General features: G+C 43.9%; 1 protein-coding gene across 1 annotated transcript in view; it reads left to right on the top strand.

The window, feature by feature from the left end:
* The window catches only part of LOC144673086 (scavenger receptor cysteine-rich type 1 protein M130-like), a 44,333-nt gene that overhangs the window by 13,852 nt on the left and 8,048 nt on the right, over positions 1-22,433 (top strand). Inside the window, exon 3 of the mRNA XM_078535084.1 lies at positions 18,679-18,896. Coding sequence (XP_078391210.1) covers positions 18,679-18,896 — 218 coding nt within the window. The remainder of the gene's footprint in view (positions 1-18,678; positions 18,897-22,433) is intronic.

The raw sequence follows: 22,433 nt of genomic DNA, 5'->3' as shown, positions 1-22,433 counted from the left end.
GCGCCAATGTGCGTGAATGGGGAGAAGTCCTCTCTGTGGAGCAAGGCTGCATCAGCAAGAATGGAAAATAGCGATGAAAACAGCAGTGTCCTCCTACATCTGTCTACTCACTGTCCTGTGCACGTCTTTCTCTGTTATCTTCCTCTGGCCTTATTTCATACCGGGTTCGATTTCCAAAATAAAAGCACTGCCCGAGATCTCTCAACTGCTCAAATTCTGCTCCCTTGTCTATATAAAATTTTCATCACTTCACTATTGAGGAGCGAGGGTTACATATGACCTACAATCATATCTCCTCCTGCTGTCATGCAACCAATGAAACTTCACAGAGTATCATTCTAAATATACCTCAACCACCGTTATCGGAGATGAAAGCTAGTTAAGTTACTTCATTTTAAGTTCAACCTATAACCTGCCTTCTCGGAAAATAAAGAAGAAAATGCAAAATTGTAATTTAAAAAAAAAACTGAAAATGCCTGAAAACAACTCTGCTCGCCTGGTAGCATCTGTGGACAGGGAAACAGAAAAAAACAAAACTGTGAGTCCAATAATTATTATTTCTTAGGAACTGGAGAGAAGTGGAATTCCGATGAGCTTAAAGCTGTTGCAAAAAAAAAGAAAGGGGTAGTGCAACAAATTAAGAGGTCAGGGATATGCCGGAGGGATGGAGAGACTACATCAGAAAGATGCAATTGAACACAGGACAAAGGGAATGACAATCACGTTGCTAAAGTTTGATACTTTTGTCTGGGCCAGATGTCGATAGTACAATAAATGTCAGCACTGTCTGAAACAAAATAAATGGTTCGCAGAAAATGGCAGAAAAAAACACGCCCGCTCTGTCGCGAGACAACCAAGTCTGCTTTCGGTCTCCGCAATGAAAACGAGACTGCATCGTGAGCAGCGAGTACAGTAGAATACATTGACTGAAGTACTAGTAAATCGCTGCTTGACCTGGAGGGATTGCTTGAGGCTTTGAAGGCCAAGGGGGATGAGGTAAAGGTGCAGATGTTACAGCTCATTCGATTGCAAGTGAGAGTGCCCTGCAAAGGCAATAAAGTGTTGGGGTAGATAGCGGATTGCACCAAGGTGTCACAGAGGGGACTGTTTCATTGTAATTTTGACAGGCTAGTGAGGGGGCGATCTGTTTGCTGCTGGTATCATGCTACAATTCGTGGAAGAGGCGTAGGCTGCTGGGGTGGTGAATGAGTTCGTGGTGAACCACGTCCTAGTTTCAGAAAAGATGTGTGCAGAAGTGCTGGATATGTGTCGGATACTGTTCAGGGGCCAAAGAGCAGGGTTTCCTGGGCTGGGGAAGAAGGGAGGATTCTCCGGATGTTAATTGTGAAAGGTAACATAATCAGATCTGTGGAAGGCAAGAAATTTTGGAATATTAGAGACTCCTTACCGAAATAATGATGTGAAGATTTATAACCCAGAAGTCTGTGGAAATCAGTGGGTTTGCAAAGAATGTTTGTGGACTGCCTAATGTCAGCAATTGAGACAGGAAAGTCACGCATTGGAGGTATCGGAGAAGGGTCATGTGATGGTGAAAAAAAGTTTATAATTGGAAGAAAACTTACTGAATTATATCTGTCTCCAGACATTCAGGCAAAAGCATGATTTTGCACCAAAACAGACTTCGATGTTGCAGAATAAAAAAGAATGAACCCTGTGAGTGGGCCTAAGTCGGACTAGATTCAGGAATGTCGAACATGACCACACACAAAAAAGGCAGATGTAACTGGGGTCATACTGGCAGCGATATCCACACCGATGTGACTGCAAATGTGACATGAGAATAAAGTTTTTTCACGCAGTGAGTAGTTGGGGTTTGGAATGCTATGCCTGGAATCGTGGTGGAGGCAGGTTCAATAGAGGCATTCAAAATGCCACTGGATGATTATTTAAATTGAAACAAATGTGCAGGGCTTCAGGGAAAAGGCAGGAGATTGACACGGATTTAAAATGTGCGCGGAGCCGATGTAGACACCATGTGCCTAATGCCACCCTTCTACACCTTTACCGTTCTTTGATTCTGTGATTCTTATTTTGCGGAAGTAAAATAAAAACAAGTTAATGTTTGTTTCCTCAATGAGAGAACGAGTTGTGCTAAGCTGTGGTGTGTGGTGGTGGATGAGGAATGTTCGGGCCTATGTTCATTAAACAAACCGAGAGCCCTCAACACACCCGTGTGGAGTAGGGAGGTTTAGAGGGATTCGATGTACATAGTGAAGAGTGCCGATCAGGGCAATGTAACTGGAAAATTTTGAGGTGATGTAGGGGATCTTAATAATCACAAAGTTAGATAGGATGTTTAAGCACAGTAGGGGGAAAAATAAAGCCTAATATGAAGAAATAATTCCATCCGGGTAGGCACTGGTGGAGACAATGGGTTTAATAGGAAAGTCCTTTTTGGGAGTATATATATAAAGTTGGTACAAGTGGGCTGCAGAGTTGGGGCACCATGAGGCTGGAGACTTTAGAGGGAAGGTCTACTTTGGAGTTGACATCAGTTGCAGGCTTGCAAATATAACTTGATGTTTGTTGATGAGGTTTTGTTCCAGATGTGGTGCAGAAGAAGTGTCTGAGTTTAGGTCCACAGACTCTGCAAGGTAGAGGACGGTGTGCCAGACAACATGCGCACCAAATTGAGTTTGTCAACGTTGCTTTTTTGTACATTGTATCAATGTCAATGACTGAACACACAGTCACACAGAACTAGATGTTGATGAAGACTGTGATTCTGAGCCAAGCTCATTGAAAAGCCAAAGCTAATTTATCTGCCATTATGACTCTACAGTGACACTCGGCCATTAACTGGCATAATGACTTATAAACTGACATTGTGAATATAAAGTAGCCAGAACGATGGAAAATTAGTAATCACCCCAAAGTGACCCATTGTCTTCAATCCTGAGCAAAAAATATCATATTTACTCACTTTTAGCAAAACAAACAAAAACCAAGAGATTATCCGTGTTGCAAAGGATTTGAGGAGTTAGAAATCGTCGCCTTGCAGATACACTGCCCCAATGATTAGCAAGAAATCATGTGAACTTAAGCCGTTCGATTACCTCCAAACTAGCGATGAGATATTATATACCCAACTGTCATTTATCTAACTCGCTACCCATAAACTCCCTCACTCCTCCAAAAGGACAAGCTCCCCACAAATCAACCCTCGTCCAACCTATAAAATAACATAAACATCGACCAGTCCAAAACCTACCACTCTCGGCCTAACAACGCAAAAAAGTCAACAAAGCCTCTGTTTGATGTGTTGAAACAGAAGATGAAGCAGCACTGATAAAAACAAGCTGTACTGACACTACTCCCATGTTGGGGCCCTGCAATATTCGCCAGTAATCTGACGGAACACCAGTGAACTGATACTACGCCTGTTAACTTACTGAGCGCCATAAACCTATGAGCAATGGCAGACCGACACAAAAACAACAATATCTACCCGTACCACTGTCTATGTAGTTAATCGTGTATTCATTTAATATAAAAAAAACTGAACAGCAATGCACTATCAATTAACTGAACTATTCCAATAAAGCGAATACTCTCTAATTAGAAACGTATGTAAAATTACATGACACATTGAGCTTATTGAAAATGCAGGCACAGTAACATTGTGAAGTAGCATTGAGTATTGAAGTAGCGCTCATAAAGAAATATCAATAATGAAGTAATTCAACCACTGGTTTAACCTGAACTTAACCATTAACTGTATCAGCTTCCTGATTAAACCTTACTCAACTTCAGTAGATTGACTCACATCAATCGGCTGGGTGTATAAATGCCCGACATCAGGAAATTGAATCATCAACTATCAATTCAAAAAACAGGCGAAAACTGTGTGAACACAGGCAAGGTCGTTGCACGGCCTTCGCTGGAAGGCCGGGGACGAGGGTGGGCCAAATTCAAACCGGTTTGAACATGAGGCAGAGGCATTGCGTGGCCTTCGAATGGAGGCCCAGGATTACTTGGGACTAATGTGAAAATGGTTCGCACATTAGCTTAATTCATTAACTGGCTTTAAATAATGGCTCGGGATGATTTGGGACTAACAAATAAAATTTCCATTGTCGGCAGAGCGCATGATTTTTGTACTAAACACCTACTTTGAATCTGTCTGTGCTGGAGAGTAGATTTTTCCTAACTGGTAGAGAGAACAAATTGGCGACCTTGAATTTGAAACACATTCACATATTGGATATAGGTAAACTCCAGGCATTAATCAAAGCAGCAAAATCAACTGGCCGAAAATCCGACAGGGGGTCGGAAAGCAGGGAGCGATACTGAATGGTTGTTGATTTTACATTAAGCATCAGTCCAATACTGCCTCGAACGTGTATGTGTTAGGGGTACTTTCTCATATTTAGGCATTACAGTCATCATCAGAAGTGAAACATTAAATCATTCAGCACTGTATATAAGCAGTGATCAAGCAAGACAGCAAATAACAAATTAAATCTTGCATTGGGGTTTGCTATGTGATACATTTTGAGGTAAATTGACAGTTGGCAAAATATAATTTATATAAACCGAGACATTGCAAATAATATATAAAAATAAGTATTCCTTGCTGATTCAACATCAATAAAATGACTCGAAGCACACGACTGTTTAAAAAATAGAACCTGCTACAAGAATTTTACCTCACCTGATGGAACAATCACCTCAACTTCCAAATATTCATTTTACTGATTACCAAGCAACTGATTTAGGAATCCTCACTTAACAAAGTTACCACGACCCATCAATTCATCCCTCACTAATAAACGAATACAATGTAGAAATGGTAACCAAGTGCTCTGAAACTGACCTAGCATCTCAGAAATTCTCCAGTGTTTATCACTTTTCATTTTAACAAACCATCCATTACAATGTAAAGTGATACACTGCGGACTGGCCAAAAACTATTCAAAATATTCAGCACCCAAACAAAAAGAGGCATACTCGTTATCCGAGGTAATTTTTAGCCCTCATCGATATCCTATCTGTAAAGTGCTGCCCCTGGACTGCTCTGGGGAGTTTGGCTACACCGAATCATTTATTTTATTCAGCAGAAACGCTGGCCGCCAGTAGCTTGAAGGCGGAGTTGTTGAGGAGGGTGACGTTAGGGAGGGATTTGGGGGCGCGGTGGGAGCGGTGATAAATGCCAACATGCTGGTTGTAGACTTTCACAGCCTGAGCAATGGCAATAGTCGATTAAAGCCGGCAAACTAGACGTATTGTTTATTGCACACGCCAGACTGTCTCGACAGTTTACCGACATCTTATTCCATGAACAACTATTAATGACACTGGTTTGGACTATTTGCAGGTGACATTCTGTCATGTTTTTCCCGTGAATTGGTGCCGGTACCCAGATATAAAGCCCCGATTCTTTGGCCTGGATATATTCAATGTTCACAAGCCTTATGTCAATATTGTAAGGGAGCAGCGGCGAAGTTGCTGGTGCAGACATCACCACAACGCCAGGTGTTTCCTGTCAGTTCTGCACAACAACAAAACATACAGCGAGTGCTCTGTGAATCTGCACACTACGAGCTGCTGTGCGATTACACACAAACATTTTCAGTAGTAATTACTCATCTTAAAATAAAAATACATTTCATGTCGCAACAAATATCCCTGTTGGCTCTACTTCTCCCCAAGACTAGCGCTGATTAATGGAAAAACATTTATTCAAATGATTGGAAATATTTCCCAAAGAAGGTGCAAGTACATTTCGGCAGTTTATAGAGAAAAATTTAGGAGCGGCATAGATCCGACTGGGTAAATTGGGAAAACCGCCCAAGAAATAATGGTGGTCTCTACACATCTGTTACTGGTGATAATGGAAATCAAGCAACTGCCCTTTAAATGAAACATTTTCTATAAGTTTGACAACAATGGGCACCAATCAATTAGAAGTCAATGGAGATGAAGCCGGTTTTCAGATCTCAGGTTATTTCATTCACAATAGTTAGCTAAATCGCCAAGTTTAGCTGCTTGAATTTCTAATGTTTTCCCTATCATCCTATTTGTAATCTCCGCCAAATTCTCCTCCACAACTTTGACAAATTAAACTCGTTATGGGACTGCAGACAACCCACTGAAATATATAAGTAGTAGCCACAAAATAATCAAGTGCAAACACACAGTGTCATCAATATACGCAGAATTATTTATCTGCGAAGCTTTTAAACTGGGTCCTTCGGCCATGGACCTGAGGAAGAGAGTTTGTAGATAGATGTTTGCGTTGATTGTGTCTAACGCTATCCTATGGTGAAAAGGCCTCTCGATAAAGTGTCCCAGTGTGAAAAGCATTTATTTAATTGTTTAACACGTTTAATAAATGTAAGAATTTACGCTGCAGTCTGTCTAACATTCAAACCTGTAAACCACACGCTCCCCAGCTAAAACACAGATTATAATCAGGATGCAAAAAATACTTCACACTAATCTTAAAAATTAGAACCTTAAAAATTATAACCGAATAGCTCTCATGAGGCTCCTGAGTTGGCCACTCTGATTCTGATTTTAGAATAATAATGATAAATGAGTACGTAAACACGTTGTTGTTCCTTACATTCTTTGTTACAGTCTGAAGGAATGTTCTTCTCCTTTTTATTCCCGACTTCTAGCTGGAAAGAAAAATCATATTTTTTTCTTGCAATGCCTGTTGAATTTCAAGTGAATTTCATATCTCATCCCAAAGCCATCAGTAACGAAGAGAGTTAACGATTCATGTTGAAATGACCTTCCATGTGGTTGGGAACTGGTTAAAATGACAGGTCATCTAGACATGAAACGATAACCGTTTCTTTCCGGAGTTGATGCATCACTGGCTGTACATTCTAGCGTTCTGTTTAGTTTGTATTTTACGTCAACAGCCTCACATTTTTTTCGCGCTTTTTGTACTAAACAGGAAAGCCATGTAATAGGAGCAAACAAACAGAGAGACAGTTAGAGAGTCTGGTGGTTAGAAAGACAGAGACTGAGTTAGAGAGAGTAAGCCAGGAATAAGGCAGATACAGAGAAACACAAACATTCACACAGACACACACACAAACACACATAAAGAGATATATCTCAGGGCGAGTGGGGAAAAGTATTCCAATTAGTTTTTGTGTCATTAACTGGATGTTATGAAATTAAATAAATTGACAACATTGTTATTGAACAGAAATTTAATCACACAGCGGCTGACTAAGATCTGGAATGCACCATAAGACATAATGGTGTAATGATATTCCACAGGATTCTTTAGAAGGCAATTGGACATGTGCTTTAAGAGAACTCATTTGCAAATGTATGTCGGGATAACAGCAGTTGTGACACAGCAGGTGTAAGAGCCCACTGCTTTGTAAGTTCCTGCTGTAAGTTTCAATGATTGAATGATCTGATACGGTGTTGTTGACTCATTTCCTTTCCATTCTAACAGGAAAAGGCGGTGGATGGGCCCTCGGTTCGTTTTATCCATTAATGGGCAAGTGCATTCTCATTGGTCTGTTACCAGGCGGCACTCTAGAGCTCTCACATGAAAGCATCTCTATTTTATTTGGAAGGAAGAGTCAACTCTGTTCAAACTGTTTTCAAACACTTAATTGCCGCCTCAGCCGGGTTTTCGGAAGGTGTTCGAAGGAGAGCCAGGCATCTGTGTACAGCATTCGGTTAAAGCTCAATTCCCAGCGCAGGATCCCAGTGCCGGGAAGATGCTGCGGTCCTTTCTAACTCTAACTGCACTGCAACTTCTGAAATGTAAGTTTTTAAAAATAATATTATCCTGTTCTACATTGCGGCTTCCACTGTTATTCAACAATGAATCTTATCAATACAGATATTGATATTTACTGCAGAAAACATTGAGCTATTTTGTAAGGTAAATTTTGGATTTGTATTCAAATATTAACACGTTTGCCTATTGTGTAATGGGATATTGCTGCATAATAATACGCAGATCGAAGGACGCTCGCTGCCTGAAAGGCCGGTGAATGCAGGAACCCTCATCACAATTAAAACATGTTCGGTTGCGCATTTAAATTATGGTAGCGCACAAAACAAGCGGCCAAAACTAGGAAGTGGGACTAGGCGGTATCCGATTTTTCGACCCGCGCAGGCCCATTCAACCGAAGGCTCTAATTCTGAGCCTCAAATTGCTATGGCTTTACCCGTGTGCATAGGTCCCTGTTCTCTATCAGCGTTCACCTGAATTCCCTTAACCGGCTGGCCAGTTTGGAGTTGAAAACATTCCCAACTGAGACAGTTGTACAAATCTAAAACAGATGGATTTGCCGAGAGCGAATAGTCCAGTCTGGGCTTTATTTATTGAACACGGACTTTTTTACATTTATGTCTGCGCTTCATTAAGATCGTATGAACTGAGGATTGATGAGTCGAGTTTATTTGCCGAAATTTTATCCAGTTAATATTTTAGGCATTTCAATTGATTTAAAAATATATCATTTTGAATCATATTTGAAAGGTTTTGCACCTGGTTGGTGATTGTTTTAAATGTGATATTTAGGTCAGAACGATTTAAATCCGAAAGAGAACAGAAATAACACAGCAGCTGAATTTATTGAGTCCCCTGCTACTCTTCCTCACACACAGCTAATTAAGATTAACACTCTGATCACACAATTTCAGCAGAGCTGGTACGACGTCGAAAGCCGTCACTGTTAGAATATCATGGAGCGGAGTCCTGGTTTATGTCAATTAACTGAGTATGAAACTGCACCTACTAACGTATGAGCCTCCACACATAGTACTCTCAGGGGTATTTCTCAGTCGACGTTCCGCCTGAATTCTGTGTGATATAGGGGCAAACACTAAAGCATGCATAACAGTTGGTTCTGCCTTCGAGTGTTTTGCAAGTTCGATAAATAGTTTATATTGAACTAAGAAGAAGGAGCACAATTAATATTATAATGTTTTCTTTTGGCGATTAATTGCATTCTCCAAATATATAGTTACTGCAACTTCTTTAACTCATGGGAAATGGTACTTATCAATGTTCTCGCTTAATTTGTTAATACATCCTTCCAAGTTATGACCACATTGTATGAAGTTTAAAATTACCATTGAACTATTTGTTTTCACGGGTTATGTGATAACTTCGTTCGCTCAAATTTATTCCGAATTCTCGTTGTTTTTCAAGGTCCCATGTGGTGTTTAATGAGGTATCGAGACTTGTGCCTTTACTTCCTTCCACCGGCCTGATATTATTGTTCAGTTTTATGTCGATGCCTTGGTTGAAATTTGTTGCTGCTTCTAGTGCGTGTCTTCATTTACAATTCTAAATCTCTTATTAGAAATAGGAAATGCTGCCTTAGTGACAGGGAAACCTCGCTGCATTCTTGTCAGGTGCACAGTAAAAGGCACATGGCTCTCTCAATCAGTTTCTAATTATTTAGAAATAAATGACTGACACTAAACTCCAGGCATTGTAATTTATTTGAGGAACATGTCTTCTAAATCAAAGAACTGCTGGAAGCATGTATTATATATTGCTCCGGAAAATATTTTCACAAATCCCGAAATGAACAAAATTCTTTGTCGAAAATTGGAATATTTTTCCTTAAATTGGTAATTAATTTGGGATGAAATAGTTAATTTAATTGTGTTGAATTCTGAGCTAGTAGACTCTTTGCTCATTTGTTTCATTTTAAATCCGCCAAGTTCAAAAGGCCAAATGTTGACCATTGCTTTTGGTGGCCGTTATCTGGGCTAACATGTTTTACTTATTTCCAATTGCAACTGAGACTTGGGTGTCAAAAGGTCTAAAGTGATCATACTCCCAGCAGTTTGCTTTTATCTTGACCTCTGCCCCTCTTGTACAGAAACCGCAGACTGAACATGCAATTCGAACCTGGTTATTTAAATTTAGTGGATAAGGAGCGTAAAACGTCGCTGTTAGAAAGGAGCGGATCAAATTCTGGAATGTAAATTAACTCAATGAGTACAGAATCCTGGTCAGGGCAGCACACACTGGTGAATGAACCAATGCAGATTTCCAGTAACTGACTTTCCTCAGTAGAAATGCGGTCAAACCTACTTGTGATACTTTGAAATAAGAAACATGCAAATGCTTTATTCAGCAGTAGAGTGTTGGACCCAATTTTTGAATAGAGTATAATAAAATATTAATCATTGTCAGCATCAACATTGCTTTAATTATCTGTTACCATATGTATAATTATTAACTGCAATCTACAAACAATAAATTAGCTAAAAATGTTCTTATATTTACGTATTTGCTCAGAATTTTGTTTAGCTTTTACTTTCATCAATATTATGGCTGTTTGATATGAAGTTGTATTTTCTGCTTCGCTCATTTTCTATGTACAGATTCACAAAATTATCAAGTTTTCTCCGCCTCCTTCCAAGTTCCCGATAACTTTTATGTACAGTTAAGGGGATCTCTGGATTTTTTTTTTTAATTACTTTGCATCGGGGCGAGGATTATTTTTTTTTTGCTGCTTTGTCAGTAAAAAGAACTAAAATAAATTGTGTTTTACTGTCAGGGAATAAATTCGAGAATAGTTATCAGATACATTTTTCATTTACCGAAATATATTTACATTGGCTATTTAATTTAATTCTTAAAAAAAGTAATATTTTAAAAAGTTTCAATTCTAAAATTCTAATTGTGTTGCTAATTTAACGAACATTCCCTGCACAGCGCAGAAAGGAGACAGAAGACAAAATTAATATTATCCAGAATCATTTTCACAAACCAAGCGCAGATCAGGTTTAAATCCACAAAAGCGGGCCAATGTTGTTAAAATTTAGAATGCGTGTGATTAGATTGAGCGAGATTTGAAATTGTTTATTTACATTGTGGAAATGTCATTGAGTGCATATTATGGACTGTATTATTTTCCGTTCATTCGACATCAAACAGGGAAATTAATTTATCCAATTCTATCAATAACTGTGACATCTAAATATTAACTTGCATCTGCTTAACATAAACTTTGAATACCTGACCAAATAGATATCACATTTGGATTTAATCCAGAATACAACTCCAAAAACGAGGCAGTTAGTTTTAATTTCTCCCCTGCGGCTCTTGCACAGGCAAAGCAGACTCGATTGCAAATGTTTTTAATCGCAGAGTTTTTTTTTTGTAAAAATATACTTTATTCATAAAATATCTTCAATCACATTCAAAACCATTTCAAAAACAACATTACAAGGGTACAATCCAGGTTAAACTTTTACAAAATGTATCACCAGGTGCATCAGTACAAACAATATTACAATCATTTACAGCCTTTCATTTTGATCTGTACAGCCCGAGGGGCTCTAAACAGTTCCCAGTCTCTCGGTGCGCTGTGGTAGAAAGGTCTTAGACAGCGACCCTTCCCCATTGCGCCTTTGCGGCAGCTGCCCCAAGCTTTAGTGCGTCCCTCAGCACGTAGTCCTGGACTTTGGATTGTGCCAGTCCGCAACAATCGGTCGGGGACAACTCTTTGTGCTGGAAGACCAACAAGTTTCGGGCAGACCAAAGCGCCTCTTTCACCGAGTTGATGATCCTCCAGCTGCAGTTGATGTTTGTCTCGGTGTGTGTCCCTGGGAACAGCCCGTAGAGCACAGAGTCCTGTGTCACAGAACTGCTCGGGATGAACCTCGACAGCAACCACTGCATCTCTCTCCAGACTTTCTTTGCAAAGGCACAATCCACAAGGAGGTGGACAACGGTCTCTTCCCCACCACAGCCACCTCGAGGGCAACGTGCAGAGGGGGTGAGCTTCCTGGCGTGTAGGAAGGATCTGACGGGGAGGGCCTTTCTCACCACCAGCCAAGCTACGTCTTGGTGCTTGTTGGAAAGTTCTGGCGATGAGGCATTCTGCCAAATGACTTTGACAGTCTGCTCGGGGAACCATCCCACAGGGTCCACCCTCTCCTTATCCCTCAGGGCCTCTAGGACGTTACGTGCTGACCACTGCCTGATGGACTTGTGGTCAAAGGTGTTTTTCTGCATAAATTTCTCCACCAGGGACAGGTGGTACGGCACGGTCCAACTACTTGGAGCGTTCCGCGGCAGCGTGGCCAGACCCATCCTTCGCAACACCGGGGACAGGTAGAACCTCAGCACGTAGTGACACTTGGTGTTTGCGTACTGAGGGTCTACGCACCGCTTGATGCAGCCGCACACAAAGGTGGCCATCAGTATGAGGGCGATGTTGGGCACGTTTTTTCCCCCTTTATCTAGAGGCTTGTACATCGCGTCCCTGCGGACACGATCCATTTTCGACCTCCAGATAAAGCGGAAGATGGCTCGAGTGATCGCCGTCGCGCAGGAGTCTGGAATGGGCCAGACCTGCGCCACGTACAGCAACAGCGAGAGTACCTCACACCTGATGACCAGGTTCTTACCCGCAATGGAGAGGGAGCGTCGCTCCCACATGCCCAGTTTCCTTTTCACCATAGCCACTCGCTCCTTCCAGTTTCTAACGCATGCCCCGGTCCCTCCGAACCATATCCCCAGCACCTTCAGGCCGTCAGCCCTGACAGTGAAGGGGACAAAGGATCGGTCAGCCCAGTTCCCAAAGAACATGGCCTCGCTCTTCCCACGATTTACCTTGGCTCCCGAGGCCAGTTCGAACTGGTCGCAGATGTGCATCAGTCTGCGCACCGACAGCGGATCCGAGCAGAAGACGGCGACGTCGTCCATGTACAGGGAGGCTTTTACCTGAGTGCCTCCACTGCCTGGGATCGTCACTCCTCTTATGCCCGGATCCTTCCTGATGGACTCGGCAAAGGGTTCTATGCAACACACGAAAAGGACAGGCGAGAGAGGACAGCCCTGCCTGACTCCAGATTTGATCGGGAAGCTATCTGTTTCCCACCCATTGATTGAGACTGCGCTACTGATGTTAGTGTAGAGCAGTTGGATCCAATTTCGAATTCCCTCCCCAAACCCCATTTTGGAGAGCACATCCCCCATGTAGGTGTGCGATATTCTGTCAAAGGCCTTCTCCTGATCCAAGCTGATGAGGCAGGTATCCACACCCCTGTCCTGTACATAGGCAATCGTATCCCTGAGCAGCGCCAGGCTGTCAGAGATCTTCCTGCCTGGCACAGAGCAGGTCTGGTCAGGGTGAATCACCAATTCCAGAGCGGATTTGACCCGGTTGGCGATGACCTTGGACAGAATCTTATAGTCCACATTCAACAGTGAAATGGGTCGCCAATTTCTAATTTCCTCCCTTTCCCCCTTGTGCTTGTAGATGAGGGTGATGATGCCTTTCCTCATGGATTCTGACATACTACCGGCCAGGAGCATACTCTCGTACACTCCTAGCAGGTCTGGGCCGATCAAGTCCCACAGAGCCGAATACAACTCCGCCGGCAAGCCATCGCTTCCGGGAGTTTTACTCTTCTCGAAGGACTCGAGGGCCTTAGTCAGTTCATCAGGAGTTAGCGGTTTGTCTAGGCTCTCCCGCGTACTGTGGTCTAAGACCTCCGTGATAGAGGACAGGAAGGACTGGGAGGCCGTGCTGTCCGTGGGCTTCACGTCATACAGTCCGGCATAAAAGGATTTGCTGATCCTCAGAATGTCGGACCGTGATGACTTTACTGAGCCGTCTTCTTCCTTCAGGCTGCTGATCACAGAGCGCTCTCTGTGTACCTTTTGGAAGAAGAAACGTGAGCACGTCTCATCCTGCTCCACGGAGCGGACCCTGGAACGGAAGATTATCTTGGAGGCCTCCGAGGCAAAGTGCGAGGCTTGCTGGCCCTTCACCTCTTGGAGCTCCTCCTTGACATCGACCCCCATCGACTGCAGCCGGAGCAGATTCTGCATCTTTTTCTGGAGTCGGGACATTTCCCTCTGTTCCTTTCTAGCTTTCTGGGTGCCTTTGCGGATGAAAAACCTCTTGATGCTTCCCTTGATCACTTCCCACCAGTGTGTCAGGGACTCAAAGAGGGGTTTCACGGTTCTCCAACCTTTGTAATCCCTCTTGAGCTCCTCAATGTTCTCTGGGGTCAGCAGTTGCACATTTAGCTTCCATGCCCCCCTGCCCACCCTCAGGTCCTTCTCCAAGTGGCAGTCCGCCAGTAGGAGGCAGTGGTCAGAGAAGAACACCGGCTTGACCTCGGTGGATCTGACTGTGAATGCACGGGACACAAACAGGAAGTCTATCCTGGAACGAATGGACCCGTCTGGCCGCGACCAGGTGTATCTACGCTGCGCTCCGTCTGCAGGGTTGCTGAAGACGTCGTGCAGCTTGGCATCCTTAACTGTTTCCATCAGGGATCTGGACGTAGCGTCCAATCTGCTTCCGGCCCTGCCGGATCGTCCAGCCGCATCGATGATGCAGTTGAAGTCCCCGCCCAGAATGACCTGCCTGGAGGTCGCCAGCAGCAGTGGGAGCTGCTGAAAAACCTCCAGCCGCTCAGCCCCTTGTGCCGGGCCATACACGTTAATTAACCGGAGTGGAGCGTTCTTGTACATTACGTCTGCTACCAGGAGTCGCCCGCCCACCACCTCCTTGACCTCGGAGACGGTGAAGTTGCCTCCCCGCAGCAGAATACCCAGGCCGGAGGAACGAGAGTCGTTTCCGCCCGACCAGATCGATGGCCCGTGGGACCACCATCGTGACCATTGCCTGTAGGAGCTGAGGTGCGGTATCGCACACTCCTGCAGAAACAACAGGTCAGCTTTGACCTTGGCTAGGTAGTCCAAGGTCGCAACACATCGCGTAGTAGATTTAATGCTACGCACATTTATGGATACAATCTTTAAACCCATTTTAAAGCATTTATTCTCCTACCAAACCCACTGTCTCTGAGAGTCCCAGACCTTTAGTCTGCTCCTTCATACCCGTAGTGAGCTCAAATTCCTTCACTTTGGATGGGCTGAGGTAGATCTCCTTGGCCGTGTTCTGCTCCGGTGGCATCTGGAGGTTCACGTAGAGAGCGGGTTTTGAGATGACCTTTGCTGGAGAAGCTTCTCCAAAACTCACCCCCTCTGGGGTGTTGCTGTTCCCGGCTTCCTGGAGCTGGGGTGCGATGATTGCCTCACTGCTCCCAGATTCCAGGGGCTGTGGTGCACTGGCCTCCTCAGGTTGCAGGCAAAGTTGGGGTGCGCTGGTCTCCTTGTTGTCTCCAATTTTCTGGAGCTCGGGTGTCTCGTCCTCCAACGCCCTGGAGCTTTGCCGCCTCTTCTGTCGGTGCCGCTCTGGCACTTCATCATCCGAAGAGCTGCTGCCCTTGTCATCCGTGTCGGATGGGAGACGCCTCTTGCCGCTTCTCTGGGAAACGCCCTTGCTTCTTCTTCGCTCCCTCTTACTTTTCTTGTTCTTCACCGTCCGCCACTCCCCCTGCTGCTTTTCCACTGCTGCCTCCTCCTCCATTGATTCGCTGTCCTGAGGACTGGGAGGTACAGGGGGTAGTGCTGTTGATTGGCTCTCTGTTGCCTCAATCTCTTTCTCCACCTTGTCTCTCTCTGTGTCCTCCTTTGTCCCGTTGAGCTCCCTGGGGGCCTTGGTGGTTGGAGTGACACGAAACATTTCTTCTGCTTCCCCCTGGTCGGCTTTGGCTGCCTGTGCGTAAGTACGGCAGCGTTTGGGGCAGGTCCTGTAGAGGTGACTTGCCTCGCCACACAGGTTGCAGCACTTGGCCTGTTTGCAGTCTTTTGTCTGGTGCCCTTCCTGTTTGCAGATCTTGCAGAGGGAGGCGCTGCAGTTGGCCGCCACATGACCAGCCTTGCCGCATGAGCGACAATGCTTGGGTTGCCCAGCGTAGACCAGGTAGCCCCGGTTTCCCCCGATAGCGAAACTGGAGGGAGGGTGGAAAATGGCTCCCTTACCATCGGTCTTTAGCGTGACCTTAAACAGGCGTTTGCCTGTCCAGATCCCCAAGTCGTCTCGAATCTCGGTGCCGCTCCCCACCTTATCGAAGTACCTGGTGAGGAAGGTGACCACGTCGGCGACAGGGACGAAGGGGTTGTACACATGCACCATCACCTCACGTTCCCGTTGCAATGGCAGAGAAAAGTGCGGCTCCGCCGTCAGGATCTTCATCTCCGGCAGGTCTCTCTTCTCCTCGAACACCCTCAGGAGCCGGACGCAGTCTGCCACCCGCTTGAACGTCACGTCAAAATAACCGCCTTTGCGGGAGTCATGCAGGGTGAAGATCTCCGTAGCTTGGAAGCCGCACGCCTTCAACAGGATCCTCCTGGTGAAGAAGCCCCGATCCATAGGTGATCCTCCTTCGCTGTGGATCACCGTGACTCGGACGGTGATAGGTAACCCACGGTATGGATTTGGATTGCGATTGGTTATCGCCCTTCCATCCCGACCTTGCCTTGGCAGGACCATGGTGTCGCCCCTGCAACACTTGATCTTAGCCAAAAGGCCGAGAAGCGATAGTGCTAGAAGCAGAGCGCATTTACTCTTGGAGAAGCATGAATCACATTCTGGGATGTAAGGTCAATGACTGACTGTACCAACCCTGTTAAAGTTACAGTTACTGCCAACTGAACCCGCGCACATATTTTTCAAACATATGTTTATCAGTGGTAGAGCTTTGTGACTGTTGTGTGCTTTCATGAGCTGAAAGGTTTCAAATACTATTTCAACTTTGGAATGATGGACAATGACTGTGTTTTTTTCAAATTTAAATTGTAAATTGCGATCGATCAACGTTGGTTGTGATAGGATAATTATGGTAAAAATGAGTATTAATTGCACGCTGATAGGTGAGGAGAGCATAAGATCTCACATTTTACCGGGAATTAACCTGTAAACATGCTTGATTATGTGTTTCTTTTTTGGGGGCCTGAAATATGTTTTAATTAAATCACTTTCCTAAGGCAGACATTTATATGTATATTACTTATGTGAACCTGAATGTTTGTCAGCCTGTTCCACATGCTTCATATGTTTTTATAATAGATCATGTTGTAGCTAATGAGATATCAGATCTCAACTCTCAAACTTGCATTCCTTTATGTCGCTTTGTATCAGGCTTTAGGTCGTATTTATATCTTGTGCACCTTGTACATGAGGTACTTAAAGAGGACATGTTTGGGCTGACGCTCAAGGGGGTTGCTATGAACTTGCTGGTGCGCAGCTTGTTGAGTATTGTTGCGACTTCCATTACCCAGGCAATCACAGACAATTCCAACAAACTCCTGAGTTATATTTTCTAGGTAGGTGCACGCTTTGTGCAGGACTGGCAGAAATCATGTAAGGGGTTGCAGAAATCCAACTGAGGGTGGGAATTTATGTAAGATGTTCTATAACACGTTAAACAGGGAATATAGGGATACCAGAATATCCTCGTGGTTAAAATAAAAACCCGAGCCAAATTTGGAAAATGTTAACTCACAGTCAATGGTGTGAAACCAACAAATGGAAAGTGACCAATAAACATGCAGGCCACCATGTCTTCGAGCACCGAGAGTGAGTGAGGTAAACATACCATCGATAGTATGTTAGAGGGACTTTAGATGGTGAGAAGGTGATCTGTGCAATGTGGTATTCTCGGGAACTCCTGGGTAAACGTTGACCAGTTAATAACATGAACTTGCTCCTGAGCCTGTACTGGATGCTTCATTAGGAGTGGAAAACAGATGAAATCACAAACCGCTGGATTATTTCTTCCGAAAAGCGACGGGAAATCTACCTTCAGATAATGATGGAAACTTGGGTGTTTGTTGAATGTTTTTAACATAAAGTTCCTGAAAACATTATGTTCAAAAAATGACAAAATATTCTCGCAGTTGCTTTGAACAAATAACGTTTCTGGCCGTTTCATCGTCCTCTTAACCCATGAAACTTTAATTCTCAACATTTCATTTCAGGCAGAACTGGGAGCAGTCAGGCTGATCCATCAGGTAATAACTCTGAATTTTCATATTATCTGATATTTTCCTGTCCAATCTACGTGAATTAAAACTAACTGTCGGAGAAAATTGCGGTACCGATTTGATCATTGATTAACTCGCTCTCCATGTGCCTGTCAGGGAGGAATGGGATGTTTCCTGCACTCTGACAATGAACATATTTAAACCCTGTTGAGGGACAATTGCTGCCTAATGCAGAGCGACCATGACTTGGGTCCCGGAGAGGGGAATGTCAATAACCACTGATACTGCTGCCGATCCCAAATGGGCTGCCAATTCTCGAATTACATCCAGACAGAGATAGAGGTTACATGACGTTCCAGTTCCGGTGGGCGGGAGAGGGAAGGGCTGGCTGGGAGAACGAGATTGCATTTGTGCTCTGGTACTCTGAATGGACCTCAGTCTCCGCCAGTCAGTGAGTTCGCTGTTATAGTCACGTCCATCTCCTGATCTCCGGGGACTGGAATATATTCTGAACGTATCGACCAACTGTCCCAGAAGGGGCATCTCTCCCATTTATAACCGGCTCGTTTAAAGGGTTGAATACAATTGTACCCTTGTGTTTGACAGGTTTTATTTTTAAATCGGGTTTCAATGGGAGATTGGGCATAGGCCAATATTCCAGGTTCTTCTGCTCTGACCTGCAGAAAGTGGAGACCGGTTAGCTGGGTCTCGCGGATTTAATGGGTTGTAATTCTGCGCTTATTATTGTATTTTACAGAGGCGGTGAAACTGAGACTGGCGAATGGGGGCAGTCGGTGTGCAGGAAGATTGGAGATTCACTACAGGGGACAGTAGGGGACTGTGCATGGTTACAGGTGGGACCTGCAGGACGCCGCTGTTGTGTGTCGGGAACTGGGCTGCGGGACCGCAGTCTCTGCACCGGGCGGGGCTCACTTTGGGGAAGGCTCCGGACCCATTGTGACGTATGATGTTGAGTGCAGCGGGAACGAGGCCGCCCTGCGAGACTGTAAATCAGTTGCCTGGGATCACTATTCCTGGTTACACAACAATGATGCCAGCGCGATCTGCTCAGGTACAAATATTTCTTCTGCTTCTCATCGCCCGCCGGGTCTGATTTTTTCCCCAGGAATAAAGGTGGAGATGTTATTTTGGGACAGCCGATTGCTGAAGAATGAGACTTAGGGCAGGATATTTCAATTGGAGTTAATGTTATATTCAATCAGATTCATTGTGTGTCATAAATTCATGTCAATAATTGTGTTAATTTAAAAAAAAATAAGCTCACACCGGAATGGCAGGTTGCACCCCGCTTTATATCACTGCTGGCTTCTTGCTGTGAGGTGACGCGGACCATCCGAGGATAGGGAAGAATGTCCGGAAAATCCCGCACGCACTCTACCCTCTCCCTCGCCATTCGCCCGGATGGTTCGGGATGCTCTTGGGGGAATGAGTGAGAGCGATTGCAGAGTCCAGTTGTTCATTTGCCCGGCTGTTAGATCATTGATTTATGTTCTCCCTCCCTGTATAAATTCCCTGGTGTAACGACCCTGGGGAGCACATCGGAGGGCGCACGTGTCTTTCATTCAGTTCCATTGAGGAGTCTCCCAGAGAGCAGGGGAATTCCCCAGATGAAGTTGAAACTTCCCGGCTGTTCACACATAGTTCAAGGCGCCAATACTTCCGCAGGGGCCGCATGCTCATCTCTGCCATTCCTTAGGTTTCCGAGAGTCACTAGTACGGAATATTTGGGCTGATATTTTACAGGTTGTGAAACGGGAATTGGGGAGGAAGGTTTCTGTGCGTAGGGAGAGTCTAAGTCATGGGGCATCACGGGTCTAATCTGCAAACAGAATCCCGATGTTAACTGCACAGTCCATTCGTTTCAATATTTAATTGATATTGAGATCGGAAGAAGTGCTGCATTTCAAACAAATATGTTAAGTGCAGTGCACGGCACAATTGCAGTGAATAATGATAACAGCGTTACATTGCTGGAAGAAAGGGGAAAGTTCCACATCAACGCACCCAAGAAATCCTGGCACATGGACCTAACCTGGCCATCCTCAGAACAGATTCATTAGCAATTTAACACTTTGTAGGATTTTGTTGCAAAAGGCAGCAATTATAAAACTGAATCAGTCTTTTAAAACTAAACTCAATGAAGATTAAACGGAAACTGCATTTTCTAAGTTACTGATCGATGTCGAACTTTATTCAACTGCTTCAGTCATGTCATTCTTAACGCTATATGTTCTGAAGACGAGTTGTTTGGTCATGACTGCTCAGTGCTCGGCTCCATTCGCAATTCATCAAATTAGGAAGCAGCCCAGGACCACACAGAGCAAATCCTACACAACATCCATGCCTCAAATGATAAAAGACAAGTAATAAGTGCACCACACGTGTGTCTGCAAACGGCTAACGACAGCAAAGAATGAGAGATTCCACTTAACATTCAGTTGCTTTACAATCAAACAGTCCATCACCATCTTAAACTCCGGGAACACCGTTGACTGAACTTTCATTTGCAATACCGAATGCCAATGCCGTGGCGTCTTCAGCGGGACAGAGGCTGAATGTTTTGTGAGTTTCGGTCTTCAACTGTCTCATCAGAGTTTCTTATTTCCCGAATGATTGCTCATTGTTGAAACTGCACTTGACCTGTATAGGCGCTGCTGAGGCACTGTTCAGGAGACTTCCCATCCCCAGACGAAGTTTTATCTTTGACTGGGTGTTTAATCATCGCCATCAAACACCATTATCTTCCTCAGTGGGTTAATAAGACTGATTTCTTAATTATGTGCAGGGGGAACGGCAGCCCCTCTAAAAACATTCTCTTCTCCATCTTTCAAAGAAACAGCCTTCTCGCTGGTTCAAATTCCATGAACTCCCAATCGAACAGCAATGTGGTAGCCCGTTCACCACACACAAGGCAGCTTCTTTTATGAAACACAAAATAATCTTCTCAAGCAAAATTGGATGGACACTTAATACAGGTCGTGTTAGCGAAGTTCACATCTGTAGTTCTGTTGGAAACATTACACAGAATCGCATATTTTCGACGATAAAGCAACTTACTCCATAGGACAACCGGTCAATCTCAGGGTTAATGATCTAATCGAGCCTCCCCCGCTCCCCAACCAATTTAGCCTCCCGCCAAATCAACACCACGTCTTCTATCTCCATCAATATAACGTGAGGTTCCATTCTCCCCCATCTGTTCATCAGTCATAAATAAATCCATGTCAATCACCTCATCTTCTGTGGCCACGAGTTCCACATTCTAACAACTGTCTGGTAAAAAAAACATTTCTTTTGAATGCATTTGGGAATTTTAGTAGTTTTTTTAAGTTTGCAGGTTTGGCCATAGACCACAGTTAACGATCATCTATCCTGTCAATTCGTTCAATCGTCATAAAGATCTTTGTTATTTCAGTGCTCGGGCTACCTTCCCTAGTGAAAACAAATGTACACAAGCAATTAATTTTATTTCCCCCGACCTTCCTCGTAGAACTGTCAAAATCCAATTAAATAACTTTCAACTTTTCTCGCGTCTCTTGAAATTTGACTGCCCCGTTGCGGCGGTGCCGTGGGTGTAAATGGCGGTGAGCTATTCAAATGTGCATTGACTTCGGCGGGACTGTAATATGCCGGGAGCGCAAGAGTGGGCTGACCGAAATATAATGAAACTATCAAGATTTTTGATTTCTTCCCTCCAAAAATGAAGGCCGAGACTGAGATCCATCCGATGGCGCATCAACCTAATTTGCACTTTCATTTTCCAATGAATACTTGAGCTCTGAATTAATTCTAACAAAAGTACTGCATTGTCCTTAACTATTATAACATTCATTTGCAAATTAAGAGCACATTTTGTGAATTTATTGCATTTACTGTTTATTCTGTCTCTGTAAGTACCTCCTCACAGATTTCCTGAGTTTCAACTGAGCTTCGAATTTGACTTCACAGACTAATTTTGAACTGTTTCCTGTGGATAATCTGTTTCTGTAAACGGTAAACAATATTGTTTCTGGCATCCGTCCTGCTGGAACACAATGTACTACCTTTGTGCTGGTCTGAATATCTACCCTCAATCCCTAATCATTGATTTCTGTTTGCTATGCAGTTTGGAATTAATTCTGCTCGCTGTCCGCTAGCTCCACATCGTCTCTCACGGAATTAGCTTGTTTTTTTCTCTCTATTGCACGACAGTACAGAAAATCTACTGTTAAATGTAAAGGAAACGATGTAACTATTAAAAAAAAACAGAAGATGCCAAACCCAATGATTTGAGTAAGAGGTTCCTGTGGAGAGGCAATGTTCACGTTTCACACCAGTTGGCTTTTGGCACTAAAACTGTGGAAACGATATTCAGAGACGACATTCGTTAATGGACAAACAATCCATAAACAACCTTGGTAACCATTATAGAAGGCAGCGATCTGATACTCTGTTATCCAAACGTTTGAATGCATCCGGCAGTGCAGTTGCTGTCCTGGATCAAATGACCCTTAATTATTGAGGGTCATTTTTGTTTTTATCTCTTCTGCCCTACATTATACGATGTAATTTAGGCTACGTGATGGAAGGTTACTGGACATTAATTGCC

This window comes from Cetorhinus maximus, unplaced genomic scaffold (genome assembly GCF_964194155.1).
Source record: "Cetorhinus maximus unplaced genomic scaffold, sCetMax3.hap1.1 HAP1_SCAFFOLD_254, whole genome shotgun sequence".
Taxonomy (NCBI): Eukaryota; Metazoa; Chordata; class Chondrichthyes; order Lamniformes; family Cetorhinidae; genus Cetorhinus; species Cetorhinus maximus.
This window is presented reverse-complemented; position numbering and strand designations above follow the sequence as displayed.